Source organism: Scedosporium apiospermum (genome assembly GCF_000732125.1).
Source record: "Scedosporium apiospermum strain IHEM 14462 chromosome Unknown SEQ_SAPIO_0055, whole genome shotgun sequence".
In the NCBI taxonomy this organism is placed as follows: domain Eukaryota; kingdom Fungi; phylum Ascomycota; class Sordariomycetes; order Microascales; family Microascaceae; genus Scedosporium; species Scedosporium apiospermum.
This window is the reverse complement of record NW_015971756.1, coordinates 99,385-113,099: the sequence shown is the minus strand read 5'-3', so window position 1 is coordinate 113,099 and position 13,715 is coordinate 99,385. Positions and strand designations below refer to the sequence as shown.

The 13,715-nt window shown below is 51.4% G+C and overlaps 4 protein-coding genes and 1 pseudogene across 4 annotated transcripts; 4 read left to right on the top strand and 1 right to left on the bottom strand.

Moving 5' to 3' along the window:
• Positions 1 to 199: 199 nt before the first annotated feature.
• Positions 200 to 3,232, bottom strand: SAPIO_CDS1244 (uncharacterized protein; the record flags this gene model as incomplete). The annotated part of the gene is made up of 7 exons (XM_016784560.1): positions 200 to 859; positions 917 to 1,005; positions 1,073 to 1,306; positions 1,376 to 1,490; positions 1,559 to 2,551; positions 2,611 to 3,048; positions 3,110 to 3,232. The coding sequence occupies 7 exons, from the start codon at positions 3,230 to 3,232 to the stop codon at positions 200 to 202; spliced, it is 2,652 nt and encodes an 883-aa protein (XP_016645676.1).
• Positions 3,233 to 4,645: 1,413 nt separating this feature from the next.
• On the top strand, positions 4,646 to 6,486 carry SAPIO_CDS1243 (uncharacterized protein; the record flags this gene model as incomplete). Its single annotated transcript, XM_016784559.1, has 8 exons — positions 4,646 to 4,793; positions 4,865 to 5,061; positions 5,122 to 5,537; positions 5,605 to 5,713; positions 5,768 to 5,888; positions 5,958 to 6,091; positions 6,147 to 6,247; positions 6,327 to 6,486. The coding sequence occupies 8 exons, from the start codon at positions 4,646 to 4,648 to the stop codon at positions 6,484 to 6,486; spliced, it is 1,386 nt and encodes a 461-aa protein (XP_016645675.1).
• A 690-nt stretch (positions 6,487 to 7,176) lies between these two features.
• Positions 7,177 to 8,747, top strand: SAPIO_CDS1242 (uncharacterized protein; the record flags this gene model as incomplete). Its single annotated transcript, XM_016784558.1, has 2 exons — positions 7,177 to 7,419; positions 7,479 to 8,747. The coding sequence occupies 2 exons, from the start codon at positions 7,177 to 7,179 to the stop codon at positions 8,745 to 8,747; spliced, it is 1,512 nt and encodes a 503-aa protein (XP_016645674.1).
• A 1,155-nt stretch (positions 8,748 to 9,902) lies between these two features.
• SAPIO_CDS1241 (uncharacterized protein) lies at positions 9,903 to 11,758 on the top strand (the record flags this gene model as incomplete). The annotated part of the gene is made up of 2 exons (XM_016784557.1): positions 9,903 to 10,739; positions 10,814 to 11,758. 2 exons carry the CDS (start codon positions 9,903 to 9,905, stop codon positions 11,756 to 11,758), a joined length of 1,782 nt encoding a protein of 593 aa, XP_016645673.1.
• Positions 11,759 to 12,117: 359 nt separating this feature from the next.
• Positions 12,118 to 13,713, top strand: SAPIO_CDS1240 (annotated as a pseudogene; the record flags this gene model as incomplete).
• Between the last annotated feature and the right edge of the window lie 2 nt (positions 13,714 to 13,715).

The window sequence follows — 13,715 nt, the reverse complement described above, 5'->3', positions numbered from 1 at the left end:
TACCAGCCATCAAGATCCAGCTAGCAAATTACCTAACAATCCCAATGTATAATCCCACCTATAAACCGACCATTGTAGTTTCTAAGTATGTATGTCTCAGTCTCTGTATCCTTGTCCATCATTACCAAAAGGCCCAGTGTTCCATCTCCTAGCACCAAACGCGCCATATCATATCCAAGCAGATTACCAGTAACAAAAATCAAAGAAGGATGCTCAGGAGGGGAAGACCAATGTGTCCGCCGATCTGATTAGCAAGCGGAACAATCGAAGTCCAGTCCGAAATCTCCCACCCGACTGGAGCAAACTGGGCCAAATAGACCATGCCAGCGGCGATGGGAATGGTGAAGAGCAGCGCCCACTTGAAAGTCTGCAAGACTCTCTCCAAGCTAATGAAGAAGCCCGAACTCTCCAGCTCCTTGGCCGTGCTGCTCCACTCGATGGGCAGCGAGAGAATATGTGCCAGCAAAGCATACGAAAGATGCCAACTAAGGCCGCCGAAAAAGACGACGAAAAAAGGCAACCACTTCCACGCCTCGAGGAGCGCCCACCAGAATTTCATATTGCCAAGGCGGTGGCGGTACCAGGCAAATAGGATGGGCGAAGCACCCACAAAGATAACGAGCTGGCCGGCGAGGACGTTCCAGCTGTCCATGTACGCTTGGTCGATGTCACCGGCGATCCAGCCGGTCAGGAAGTAGTTTGCTAGGGCAAGGGGGAGGGCGGCTGCGATAGAGTAGTAGGTACCGACGTATCCAAGGATGGTGAATTTGGAGGAGAGCTTCATGTTGGACCAGAGGAAGCGCAAGAAGAGCTTTGTAAAGGGGCCCCGCCAGAGCCATGTGTACATGGGATTGAAGATCTGATAACGATTAGCATGATGCGTATTGTATTATCGATAGATTATTAGTGAACCTACAAGTTCAGAACAACCGTAGGCATATTTCTCCCAGCGAAGTAACTCATCAAAGACGGTAAGCGACACACCTTCCTTGAATTCGCCATTATCTATTGCCACTTGTTAGAATGTGCAAAGAGGCCGGGTAGGAGGGCTATTCAAGGCGATGAAACATACCATAAGTCGCAAGGCGAACGACAAAGCCAGCCGTTTGCAAACGAAGCGACATGTCAAAGTCTTCTGAGACGTGATCCTCACTCCAGAACAGCTCCCGTCCTTTACTATCAGTGAACCGGACGCTTTGAAGAGCCTTCCATCGGAGGAATGCGTTGTGGCCGACAAATGGGGCATAGTCGCCGTTGCCGACGGAGAAGCGGATAAGGAGGTAGACAAGATCGGTAAAGTACGTGACTAAAGATTAAATGTTAGGGACTATGCTGGGGAATTGGGCACGTTGAATATCAGTGGAATGGTACTTACTTGCGTTCTCGAAGAAGCTGTGGGTAACATTCATCACACCCGATGCGTGCTGTATTATGGCGACCTCAGGGCTTTCCTCCATCTCCATGGCGGCAAGAGAGAGGCAATCAACAGGCTGGAGGGGGGAAACGATAGACGTTAGCGCTGCTTTCAATGTTATATGCAGCTTGCCAGTAGACTTACCACCCTAGTATCGCAGTCAATAAGCAGGATAATATCTCCCATGCGAATGTTACCAGCAGCCATCGTCCGACCTTCATCAGCAGCGAGCATTGTTTGCAATGCCTCTTCGTACAACTCGTTTTCAATCTCGACGGAGATGTCTTCTTCGCGGCATTGAAGATGCGCTGCCTTGACCCTCAGGAGTTTGAGGAGCTCATCCTCTACCCTCAGGCTGAAGTCGAGCGCATAGTTCATGTTACTCGCCTTCTTGAACTTGCCGGCACGGACAAAGCCGTCTTTGTTATGCGGGGGACGGGCGACCCATCCAATGTTGTTGGCGCGGTAGAACTTCCGTCTCATCTCGGCAATCTCGGGCTTCACAGCTTGCATTCCGTCTTCGCAGACAAAGACGGAAGCTGTACCGCCAAGTCGCTCGTAATGGGCAATTGCCGGGAGGACAGAGTTAATTGTAGGGATAATGACGCCCTTCAAGCCCTCTTTGTAGACAGGCATCTGGATAGTGATGTGTGGCCACTGAATGTTGGGGTGGCGGCGTAGCTCAGGTGCTCGAGCGCTGAAGTAGCGAGTGTTTCCGCTCTTGATGTCATGCATAGGACCAAAGGCCTGGAACAGACAGCCGAACAGGACAGTGAAGACGAACATTCCCATGAACATGAATATGGGGAGAGTAGCAAGAAGGGCAAGACGATTGTATGCAGCCGACCCCAGTAGGCGGATTTCAACGATGATGACGCGGACGGCGAGAGCTTCGACGACGATCAAGAGACACATTGCGAGGCCAATCATAATGGAGTGGGTGAGGACAAAGGGCCGAGGTGGTACCTTGAGGGCTTCTTCATCTTCAGCGTCGAGAGAGATGGAGCTGCTGTCAGCTTCGATGGCCTTTTCGGAGCCATAGTAGCTGACTGGTCTCTCGAAGCCTCTGGAGTCGGGAGTATGCATTCCCGTCCTCCCAGGGGGTGTCGGGAGACCCTCAAGGCTGCTACCCCATATCTACGAAACAAAAAGGTTAGTGGTGATATTATTATTATCAGAGGATGAGTGTTACTTACTGCTCCCATCATCTTGGTTTCGAGATGGTTGGCGTGAGGTATCAGCCCATCTGCGGTTTGGCTCCAGGCAAGAAGAAGCTTTTCTTTCCTCACGAAGCAAGCAAAGTCACGACGCCTTACGCTCAAGTCATTGCGTACAAGGTCACTGAGTGAAGACACAACTGGTATTATTTGATCGGATGCCAGTGTGATCTCGGTTGTGTCGTGATGAAGTCTTTGGAAGATGTGGCCGACTACATCACCCTGCATCGTGCACAGAGCGGCAATGTCTGCCTTGCGACAAAAGTCGACTAGCTCGGGGTAGCAATTGTCTGGCTCGGAGACGAAGATGGCTTCATCGCCAGTTGCAAGGACAACGCCACCTTGTCTGCCACTCTCATCGGGTGTGGAGTGGACCCAACCCTGAGCAGTGAGTCGACGGTGGAGAAACTTAGCCATCTAAAGAGAAGTGTCAGAACTTAGTGAGACAAAAGACGATCTTCACCAAGGCGTATATTACCGTGCTACACCGTCCCTGGCTGTCATCGTCGCCCTGCCCATCTTCGGGCACGGGAAGCTGGAAGGTCGACATGCGTATCGACCTATGGCCCAGGCCTTGAGACACTGACTTGACTTCCTCCATCTCGACAAGACTGTCTTTGAGTAACGAGAGTGGTGTTATCAAGAGACACTGCGGGTCTTTGAAGAAAGGAAAAGAACAAGAAAAGCAAGAAACTGGAGAGTCTCTGAAAACACGGGGCCAGAGAACCATCTAAAGATTGGGATGGGATTCCCGGCTTCATTCCACGTGCTACCAGGCTCTGCTATCACGCCTTAATACGCGCCTGCTATTCCGTTCTTCCATCCCCCTCCCTTTCTTACCGCTGTTCAGGATTGATAGACCCCAACAATCTACCCCCTCCCGGTCCTCAGGAAAAGAAAAAGATCTTGCCATCTCAGCCGCAATGAAATACGAGCCAGCACTAGTTCAATCAATATTTCCGGCTTTGGCTTTGCATTAGAGATTTCCACAGTAGTCCTTAGTCGATAGGGACATATGATGTGCTTCTCCTGTTGAAAACGGGAAGCGCCATTGGCCACGGTCCGAAAATATCAGGCACAATCTTCCTCAGCGCGCTCGGAAAGGGAAATCAATGCGATGGCGAACCGAGAATATTGCCTTGGGCATTCCGGGCTTAGTGCAAGCTACAAGGGCGGGACAAGCGTTTGTTCGATGACAGGGTAGTAGTCAATGTCCCAAACGGAAAGAGAAGCGGGTCCTGGCCTTTCAAGGGAGAGTTCGATATCGCATAAACGGGCGACAAAACTGCAGCTTGCCTTGGGCTGAAACGGAGAGGCTCTGCTGGCATCATGTCGTTTCCTTCGTGAAACCGCCCTTTTGGGCTCGATCAATCGATATCCCATCAAGGTACCATCCACTAGCATCACGGCATGATAACTAGTCGTGGCGTGTGCTGTCGTGATAGGACGGAATGGGTCCAGGGGAGCAAACTTGACAAGGGAGGTGCGTTATCGTTCGTGCAGGTCAGTGACATACTCTCGACCGATCAATCCAATAGACTCAATAGATTCCATCTGCCAAGATAGCGACGATCCCCCACCAGCCCCCCCACCTAACGGTTTTGCCAACTCTAATTGTGGATCTGGACCCAGCGACCGAAAGAAGTGGCCGGAATTGGAAAATATTGGTCTCCTATCTTATCATCGAAGCGGAAAAGGGAAAAAGGATCAAGCTGACATCCCTGTCAATCGAAGAAACACATGTTGTGGCGCTGCGCTTGCTGTCACTCGGCGCAGATATCGAGATTGAGGATGGAAATCCATGGAATGTAAGGTGCAGTGAGCTGAAAGAAGGATGAAGTGTTGGGCTAGATTTCGCAGTAAATAGTGAGAGATGTTCTCGCGGTCTGTCTCTTCGCTTGTTCGCTTGCTGACCCGCTTGTCGACTCGCTCTTCGTCTTATGGTTCTCGCTCTCTTTTCTTCTTTCTTGATTTTCCTGCGCCCCCTTCATGATCTTAACATCCCGTCGGGATCATGGCCTTTGCATCAAGGAACTCCTCGCACCGAGGGTCGATTAACAACACCGACTTCCTCGCTCAAGATCCTTTCAGGACGCCAACCCGTGCCCAGAGCGTTCGAGCATCGACGATATTATCCGGCAGAGCCTCATTCATAGCATCATGTAAGTTTCGTCTTCATTGCCCAACAGTGTGTGGACCTGGAGCTAATACTCACTTGCATTTAATTTCACAGGCATCCAGAGACCCCCTCCAAAACAAAGGAGATTCAAGAGTTCGAGACTGATTGGCGACTACGACAAGCCATGGCTAGAAAAGCGCGACCCTCGAATTTCCTATGACAGATGGATATTCTATTTTATGGCATTGGTGGGCTCCGCCATTGGAGCTTATATTTGCTGGGATGGATGGAACTCGTATGGTAGCCGTGATGTGAGTCCATCATTCCTCCTTAGCCTAAAGTTTACATTCACTGACGTCTCATGTCTTAAGTTCTGCCTTATCTGGGAAGACAACTTCTCCAATGGCATCGACCCAGCCAGCTGGAACTATGAGATCCAGCGCGGCGGGTTTGGCTCCGGTGCCTTTGACTGGACCACAAATGATCCTCGCAACGTGTACAGCGACGGTGAGGGTCTGCACATTGTCCCAACACTGACGGTTGACGATATTGGAATTAGCGAAGGCGAGCTTCTAGATGGCTACAAGCTCAACCTCACGACAGACGGGACGTGTACCGGCACAACCATTGAGGCATGCGGCATCACGTCAAACAAAACCACTGGCGAAATCATCAACCCCATCCGCAGCGCGAGGTTGAACACAAAGGGGAAGCACACCCTTCAGTATGGGAAAGTCGAGATTGTCGCCAAGCTACCCAAAGGTGACTGGCTTTGGCCAGCATTATGGTACGACACGAAACCTACGGCTGGCTATGATAATTTCGTGAGTTACTTGCTGACATCGAGGCCTCAGGATGATGCCTGAAGAGGAGTTCTATGGCACATGGCCAGCATCGGGTGAGATCGACATCATGGAGTCTCGCGGAAATGAGGGAACCAACTACAAGGGTGGACGAAACGAAGTAAGGCTATCACTGTAATAGATCACCACTGATAGGCTGACAGCGAGACATAAGGTTGGGGGAACCCTGCACTGGGGACCGACTGCAGAACTGGACATGTTTAGGCAGACGTCAGGGAAGCGCGAACTACGGCGCACTGACTATTCAGAAGCCTTTCATACTTTCGGTGTTGAATGTAAGTCGCGGCTGGGGCAATGCAAGTTCAGATATGCGCATGGGTGCTGATTAAATTTGTTAATTATAGGGTCCTCGGATTACATTTTTATCTATGTAGACTCCGTCCTTGTCCAGACCATCTACACCTCTTTCCGAAAACGGGATGGTACTCTCTATCAACGAGGCAGGTTTGGCAATATGGAGATTAACGAGACTGTGCCGGTTTGTTCTTCCCAATTATTCTCCATTCGAGGCCCGCGTTTCTAACGGATTTTAGGAAAACCCATGGGCCAAATCGCCCAATGCCAACGCGCCGTTTGACCGGCCATTCTACCTCATCCTGAATGTGGCTGTTGGGACGACCAACGGTTATTTCCTGTATGTTTCTCATCTCACAATAGAACGGCCTTCTCTATTCAACTATCTACATAAGCGGCTGGTGCTAACATGAGTTCAGAGACGGATATGGGCGCAAGCCATGGCGGGACGGGGCCGAAGACGCTCAGCGCCAGTTCTGGTACGCACGTCCTGTCTGGGAGCCAACTTGGGGCCAGGGAGATTCTCGTGGCATGACCGTGAAGAACATCAAGATGTGGAAGCCAGGAAAATGCACATAATCATCTCTGTCGTTATTCTGTTTTTATCTTAATGATTTTACTACGTTCTTCTGGAATATTTGGGCACTGGGGACTTAATACCAGCGGGAAAGATTATCACTTAAATGGGACGCAAGCGAGCGGTAATACACGACTCTATTTTGGTCATTTCCGTCTCAATTAAAGTATCAATGAAGCCAAATCGACCCCGAACTGCAAGAAAACGGTCCGTGCTACGAAGTAGAAATCGATGAGATGCCACGTGTGGTGTAGGACAACTCGACCAAGATCCGGCACAGATGAAGTGTCGGCACTTCGATTGGGATCCATACCGGATGCAACATGATGAGGCGAAGCAGCGAATGCGATGGTGGAAGGGCGATGATGCCGGAGGCTGCAAAGACGTGTGGGGTTTATCCCCGAATGCGGCATCTTCGGGATGTTATCCTCGAGGTCTTTAATTCTTCGAGCCCAAGACAGTTGAATCCTTCGAGAGGGAAATCCCGCCTCTGATGAATCTGATTGGAGATTGGAAGTCCTCTCAATTGGTCAACCCTGCATTATCCATGTCGCCTGAAAATTAGTGCTTATGTCAAACGTCACCCAATTGCCAATCTTAAATGTCCCGCGATCACAATTAAAAAGGGGGCCGAGACCTCTTCCTCTTCTTTCTTTGTCGACGCCAGAGACACACGGGGAGTTTAATCTACGATGGCTTCGTTCATATCGCGTCTGTTGGGCTCCGGGCCGAAGCGGTCCCCGCCGCCGACGGACCCAACCGACGAGATTCTTGCCTGTCATTTTTGGGACGACACCAAGGTTATCCGATCGTACACGTTAATGTGGACGTTCCGATTCGAAGATGTGCTGGACCCGGATATCCTCCATAACGCGTTGGTCGAATTGTTTGAAATCGATAGTTGGAGGCGACTTGGTGGGAGACTACGTTTGAGGGTAAGTGGGAGTGGTATCGTTCTCTAAGTCGAGAGGACAACTTATTGACAATGGGATAGCCGGACGGGAAGGCAGAGGTCCATATTCCGCGGGCCTTTACGCCCAAGAGGCCCGCCGTATACTACACTCGAGAACACCATTCCATGCGCATGTCCGACCATCCGGAAGCTTCCAAGCTCCCTGTCGCGGGATCTAAGCCGGCCTCGTTCCCGAGTGCGCGTAATTATGCCGGAATCGGAGTCGGGCCCGGATCCCCGCGTTGCATTGACGACTACTTCTACTCAGACATGCCGCTGTATGCTCTTCATGTTGTCACCTTCGAAGACGGAACTCTGGTTTCTTTAAACCATAGCCACACGACAAGCGACATGGGCGGGCTGGCAGCCATCGTTTCTGCGTGGAGCTTAGTTCTGGCGGGACGCAAAGATGAAGTCCCTCCGCTCGCCGGCTGGCGCAGCGACCCCATGGCCGCGCTCTACAAACCCGAAGTTACCAAAGAAGCGCCGCTTGAAGAGGCTGGTCTAGCCTCTAAGTTGCTTACCGGATGGCGACTGGCCGTATTTGGCATCAGATTTCTCTTCGAGTCATATTGGTATACGTACAACTCACGCATTGTCAGCATCCCGCGCAAAACGATAGACGCCCTTATCGCCCAAGCACGGAGTCAGCTCCCCCAGGTTGTTGACGCCAAGACTGCCGAAAAACCCTTTATTAGCGAAAACGATGTAATAGTGGCCCTGATGCAGCAAATGTACGCTCGAAGCCAGCCCGCCGGCTCCACGCGCACCATCGGGATTCTTATGGCCGTTGATCCTCGAGAACGTGCGTCGGCTTTCCGGTCTGACACGGCCTATGTGCAGAACGCACCTTGTGGTGTGTTTGTCTATTGCGCAGTCAACAACGCACAAGACATGTCCCTGGGCGAGCTGGCTCTCGAGTGTCGTAAGGCAGTCGCAGCGCAGACGACAGAGGGTCAGATGAAGGCCATGGCGTCCCTCGCGTACGAACGAATGAAAATTGACGGAAACCAGCCCATGTTTGGAGATAGCACCATGCAGTTCACTGTCATGTCTAACTGGTCTAAAGGGAAGTTGCTAGATAGGACTGATTTCAGCTCTGCAGTTGTCAAAGCTGGAAATGGCCCCACCCCGGGAAAACCCGTATATTACCATTCCCAGAGTATCGAGCCAAAGGGACCTCTCTCCATGACTATTTGCATCATTATGGGCAGGGATAAGAATGGGGATCTCTGGATGAGCTGTGATTTTAAGCCGGAAACATGGTCTGATTTGATGGGTTTCCTGGAGCAAATAGAGACGAGCGAATAGTGAGGTGGGATGGAAAGGAGAATCCCGCGTTACTATCCTCGACAGGGGGTACACACTGAATTAGCAACCCGAGGAATGGATTCGATTTCCCAGAAGCAAACCTGGCGACAAAGACCTGTGCTGAAAAGAGCCGTAAAACTAAGTTAAGAAACACAGAGGAACTATCCTCTAAACATGATAGCCTGATGTTAATTACTACAACGTCAAAAACTTGAAAGAAAAGAAAAGAAGCATGGAAAGAGAAAGAAGCCCCCTTCTCCCAAGCCCGGAAATTCCCTTTTCCGTCCCGTCACACACGCCAAGCCCACTGCTACACCTTGGGGAAGACTCCTCTCAGTGCCCGGCTCCACCGATGGCACTTTTGACACCATCTCACCAGTATCCATACCATAAATGCTGGTCTTATTACTACTGATGACGGCCATGGCGATGATGGTACCTGGGCTCTCCACAGCTTCCAGGAACCCAAAATATTCATAACCAACCCAAGACGGGCGGTATTTCGCTCAGACCTAGACGCGCAAGGAGAGCTACTCCATATTCCGCGGCCACGTAATCTATGCCAATGAAGAGCGCATCAGCATTCGCAGTGTTCCGATTTTAAACAGGCGGCTAGCGTAGGTCTACCATTGAGAGGTGATGCGGGTATAGTTCCTAAGGTGGGCCTCAGAATGTGGCTCACGATCCTCCAACCACGTAATAGCTACGAATATACGAGCGCTCCACGCGGCCGCGTGCCCCCGAAAGCGCAATAAGAAGCATCCAAAAGGTGAATCCTTTGGCAAATTCCCCTAGAATATCGCGGCACAGGGTTTCATTGCCTCGGGTCAGACTTTACTCCGCCACTGCCACTGCCGGCAGAGCAACCAAATCTGCCTCACCTGCACAACGGCGCATCGGAAATTAATTCGGATTGAGGCAGGTTAATTTGTCGGATTGTAAGCCTCTCTGTATTCCTACGTCCATCATGCAGGAAGGGCGCGAGCAACGGCGGATGTGGGGGTGGATGTCATACGCCCAGATGGAGATCTGGAAATATTATCTCTGGAGAAGAAACAATAATATATTAAGGCATCACCCAACCCAGAATTGTGGTTTTCTTGAAATCAAACACTTGAGGATAATTTGGATTCTTTGACTGGAGACGAACTCAACATGCCCCGCTACTTCTGGAGGTCCCTTACCTCGGCCTTCGCGCTCTTACTCGCACCAACATCTACGCGTGGCTTTGTGTGGGAGACGATTGAGCCGTCTTCAAACCTCGAATACCACGACTGCTACAACGATTTCAAATGCGCCCGCCTTTCCGTCCGTTTGGACTGGTTGGATTTAGAAAACCCTCACAAGGTCGACATTGCCATCATCAAACTTCCCGCCACTGTACCCGATAATGATACCAGCTTTGGAGGAAGCGTGCTGCTCAATCCGGGAGGACCTGGTGGTAGCGGCGTCACTCTTGCTCTTGAATGGGGCAAGCAGGCACAGTCCATCCTAGACGGGAATAAACACTACGAAATTATCGGTTTCGACCCGCGCGGCGTCAACTTCACCACTCCCCATGCCAATTGTTATCCTGATCCCCTTACCGCGGCTGCGAACACTTACCTGGTCAGTGGAATTGGGCCCCTGGAGCCGGGAGAGGATGCCCGAACCAAGTGGAGGATGGCGCTGAACAGCGCCTACGCAAAGAGCTGCGCTGCAACCTTGGACCGCGAAGGAGGCATCCTAAGGTACGCCTCCACGGCGTCAGTGGCCCGGGATATGGTAGAGATTATCGACAAGATCGAAGAACTGCGCGAGAAGGAAAGCGAAGCAGAGATCCCAAGAAACGTCACAGAGTGTAATATTGGCAAAAAGCAGCCAGCAAGGCTTCAATACCTCGGGTTCTCTTACGGCACTATTCTCGGAAATACTTTCGCCTCAATGTTCCCTGGGCGTGTTGGAAGGATGGTCCTAGATGGAGTCGCTGATGCTAATGACTATACCGCCGGGGTACGTGTTGAAGTTCTCGCTTGCGGCTGTTACTATTCCATGGAGACTACCAAGGCACTAACTTTTTTGAACAGACGTGGTTGACCAATTTGCAAGACGCAGACGAGATCATCGACTATTTTTATAAACTCTGCTTTGAAATCGGAACTCAATGTCCCTTATTGGAGAATACTGATACCAGCTGGGAGGATATCAAGAAGAGGGTCGGCGACGTAATCGCCAACCTTCGAGATTCGCCGATATCCTTCAACGCGCCCTCCGGCCCCGTTCTTCTCAGAGACGTTGATGTCTATGCTGTCCTTCGCACCGCTCTTTATCAACCCAAGATGTTTTTCCCAGTCGTCTATCAGGGCTTGTACATACTACTGAATGGGAACTACGACGCCTTCGGCTCTGCCTGGGAGTCAATATATCCGAAGCTTGACAACCTCTGCCCGAGCAACAACCCCCCACCAAGTCCTCTTGATGCCCTCGCAATCATTTCATGCTCCGACGGGGAGGATAAAACAAAGTTGGGTGTTGACTACTGGGACGACTACGTCTCCCAACTTCGGAACCAATCCGAGGTTCTTGCCTCCCCGTGGGCCGAAGCCTCATTTCTATGCTCGGGCTGGGATATCCGTCCCAAATACCGGTACTCCGGCCCGTTCAAAACCCCGGAACCTGACTCGGCCGTTGTTGAGGGCAAGCCGGCAGCGCCCCTCCTATTCCTCTCAGGCCGTCTTGACCCGGTAACGCCACTTCGCAACGCGTTCGCCATGGCTGCTGGACATCCCGACTCTTCCGTCTTAATCCAGGAGTCTGTCGGTCATTGTGCACTTGTCACAGCGCGAAGCAACTGCACAGAGGCTTTCGTCAGGGAGTATTTTGAGCACGGATCTGTGCCCGAGTCCGGAACGGCCTGCGAGCCAGAATGTGGTGCACTGGAGATATGTGAGGAAGAGGAGTCTGGCGGAGCTCCTATGTTGCGAAGACGGAGATTGGGCATGGGCGGAGCACCTTTCCACCGGGGCTTCTAATAAGACAGCCATAGGTTCGCAGATAGCTTCTATTCGTCAGAAAAATGTTCAATGGCCGGGTAAGGGTGTGGGTGGGCTGCCGCTTGAGCAATGGAAATCGGACACCTTGATAGGAGATGTCGATAATACTACGGACTCCTAAGCGTTTCTTTGTCCACTGTCTTTGCTGTTTCGTGCATGCGCTAAACTCTAATGAGACAGTCCGTCAGCTCGGTCTAATAATTCATCGAGTCCTTGAATCATGCTGCATGTACAAATAGAAGAGGATAACCGTTTCTGGACAGCACCATCAATCCTGGAAAATCTCTGCAATTCCCTTTCTACACTCCGCCAGTTCCGTATAAATCATAGTCGGCGCGATGAGGCTCCTCAACATCAGGACTATGAGGCTAGAGTCCTTTCTCTACGGAAATACTCCTCCCTACGCAATTCTCTCTCATACTTGGGGCGAAGGCGAGGTCACCTTCCAGGACGTGACCCTCCCCCACCCTGATCTAGGCACAAAACGGGGATGGCTAAAAATCGTAGGATTTCGAGACGCCATCATCGCCAAGTCCAATCTTCTGAAAAGCCCAGTCCAATACGTTTGGGTAGACACGTGCTGCATCGACAAAACCAGCAGCTCGGAACTGTCAGAAGCAATCAACTCCATGTTCCGCTGGTATCGTGAATCTGTCATTTGCTTTGCACTCTTAGAGGACGTTGCTTTGCCGACGAAGGACGACTCGTCGGTGCGTACCGTGGGTGACGACTTTGAGCAAGCTCGATGGTTTACTCGGGGCTGGACACTTCAAGAGCTTTTGGCGCCAAGTCAAGTAGAGTTTTTCGACCAAAATTGGGCCTGGATCGGAAGCAAAGCCGACCTCGCATCTCGGATATCTCTTCGGACAAACATTGCCGAGGAGGTTGTCCTGACCGGCGAGTGGCCCTTTGCCAGTATCTCACAGAGGATGGCTTGGGCAGCGGGCAGAGTCACGACACAGATGGAAGACATGGCTTATTGTCTCCTTGGCATCTTTGATGTGCACATGCCTATGCTGTACGGAGAGGGAGAGCGTGCCTTTGTCAGGCTGCAGGAGGAAATCATCAAGGAGTCCGACGATCATTCGATATTTGCCTGGGACGCCGCGGATAAACCAGAGTCGGTTGAAACCATCGGAATTTTCGCGACGTCTCCTTCATACTTCAAGGATGGAGCGTCCATCGAGCCCAATTTGGCTGGCGGGGAGCCGTTTTCTCTCACTAATAAGGGATTGAACATATCGGTCCCCATCATCGAGCGTTCCGGGTTTCCGGGCGAGCAAGTGGTTATCCTTTCGTGCACCCATGCTGGAGATGTATCATCTTTTGTCGGTATTCAAGTCCGGTGTGACCCAGCCAACCCTTCGATCTTCAGTCGGCTGCGCGCTTCTCCCGTCACGGTTCCGCTTCAGAACCCGGCCGCCATACTACATTCCAGTCGCTCCGTTTTTCTCGCCAAGAGAGATCAGAAGTACCAGCTCGACTACAGGCCATTGAAATATCATATACGAGGCCTAGACGGATACATAAACAATCTTGAATTCGTTGCTGCCAGCCCTCGCGACTCTTGGACGTTTAGCCCCGCAGAGACCATGACCCTGTTGGTTCCTCTATCACGAAAGCCACAGGACGAGGCCGGATTTTCCGCAGTCCTCGTTTTCAGACATATCCCGAGTTCAGATGCCTTCTGCCTCATAATTCACTCTGATGTCACTAGGTCATCCCAGTTGAGTTTGATCGCGGCTCCGAGTGACTTACCTGAGGGGGAAGCTCTAGAGTTGATGATGAACAAGCTCAGGGAAACGGCTCCCCTTCTCGATGGATCCGAGTATGCCACTTTACGACTGCCCAAGGTCACAATTTCCGCTGCTGGCACTCTTGGACGCTCACTATCATCGACTACTTTTCAGGTAGTTTTGGGGACTTCAAGGTGATG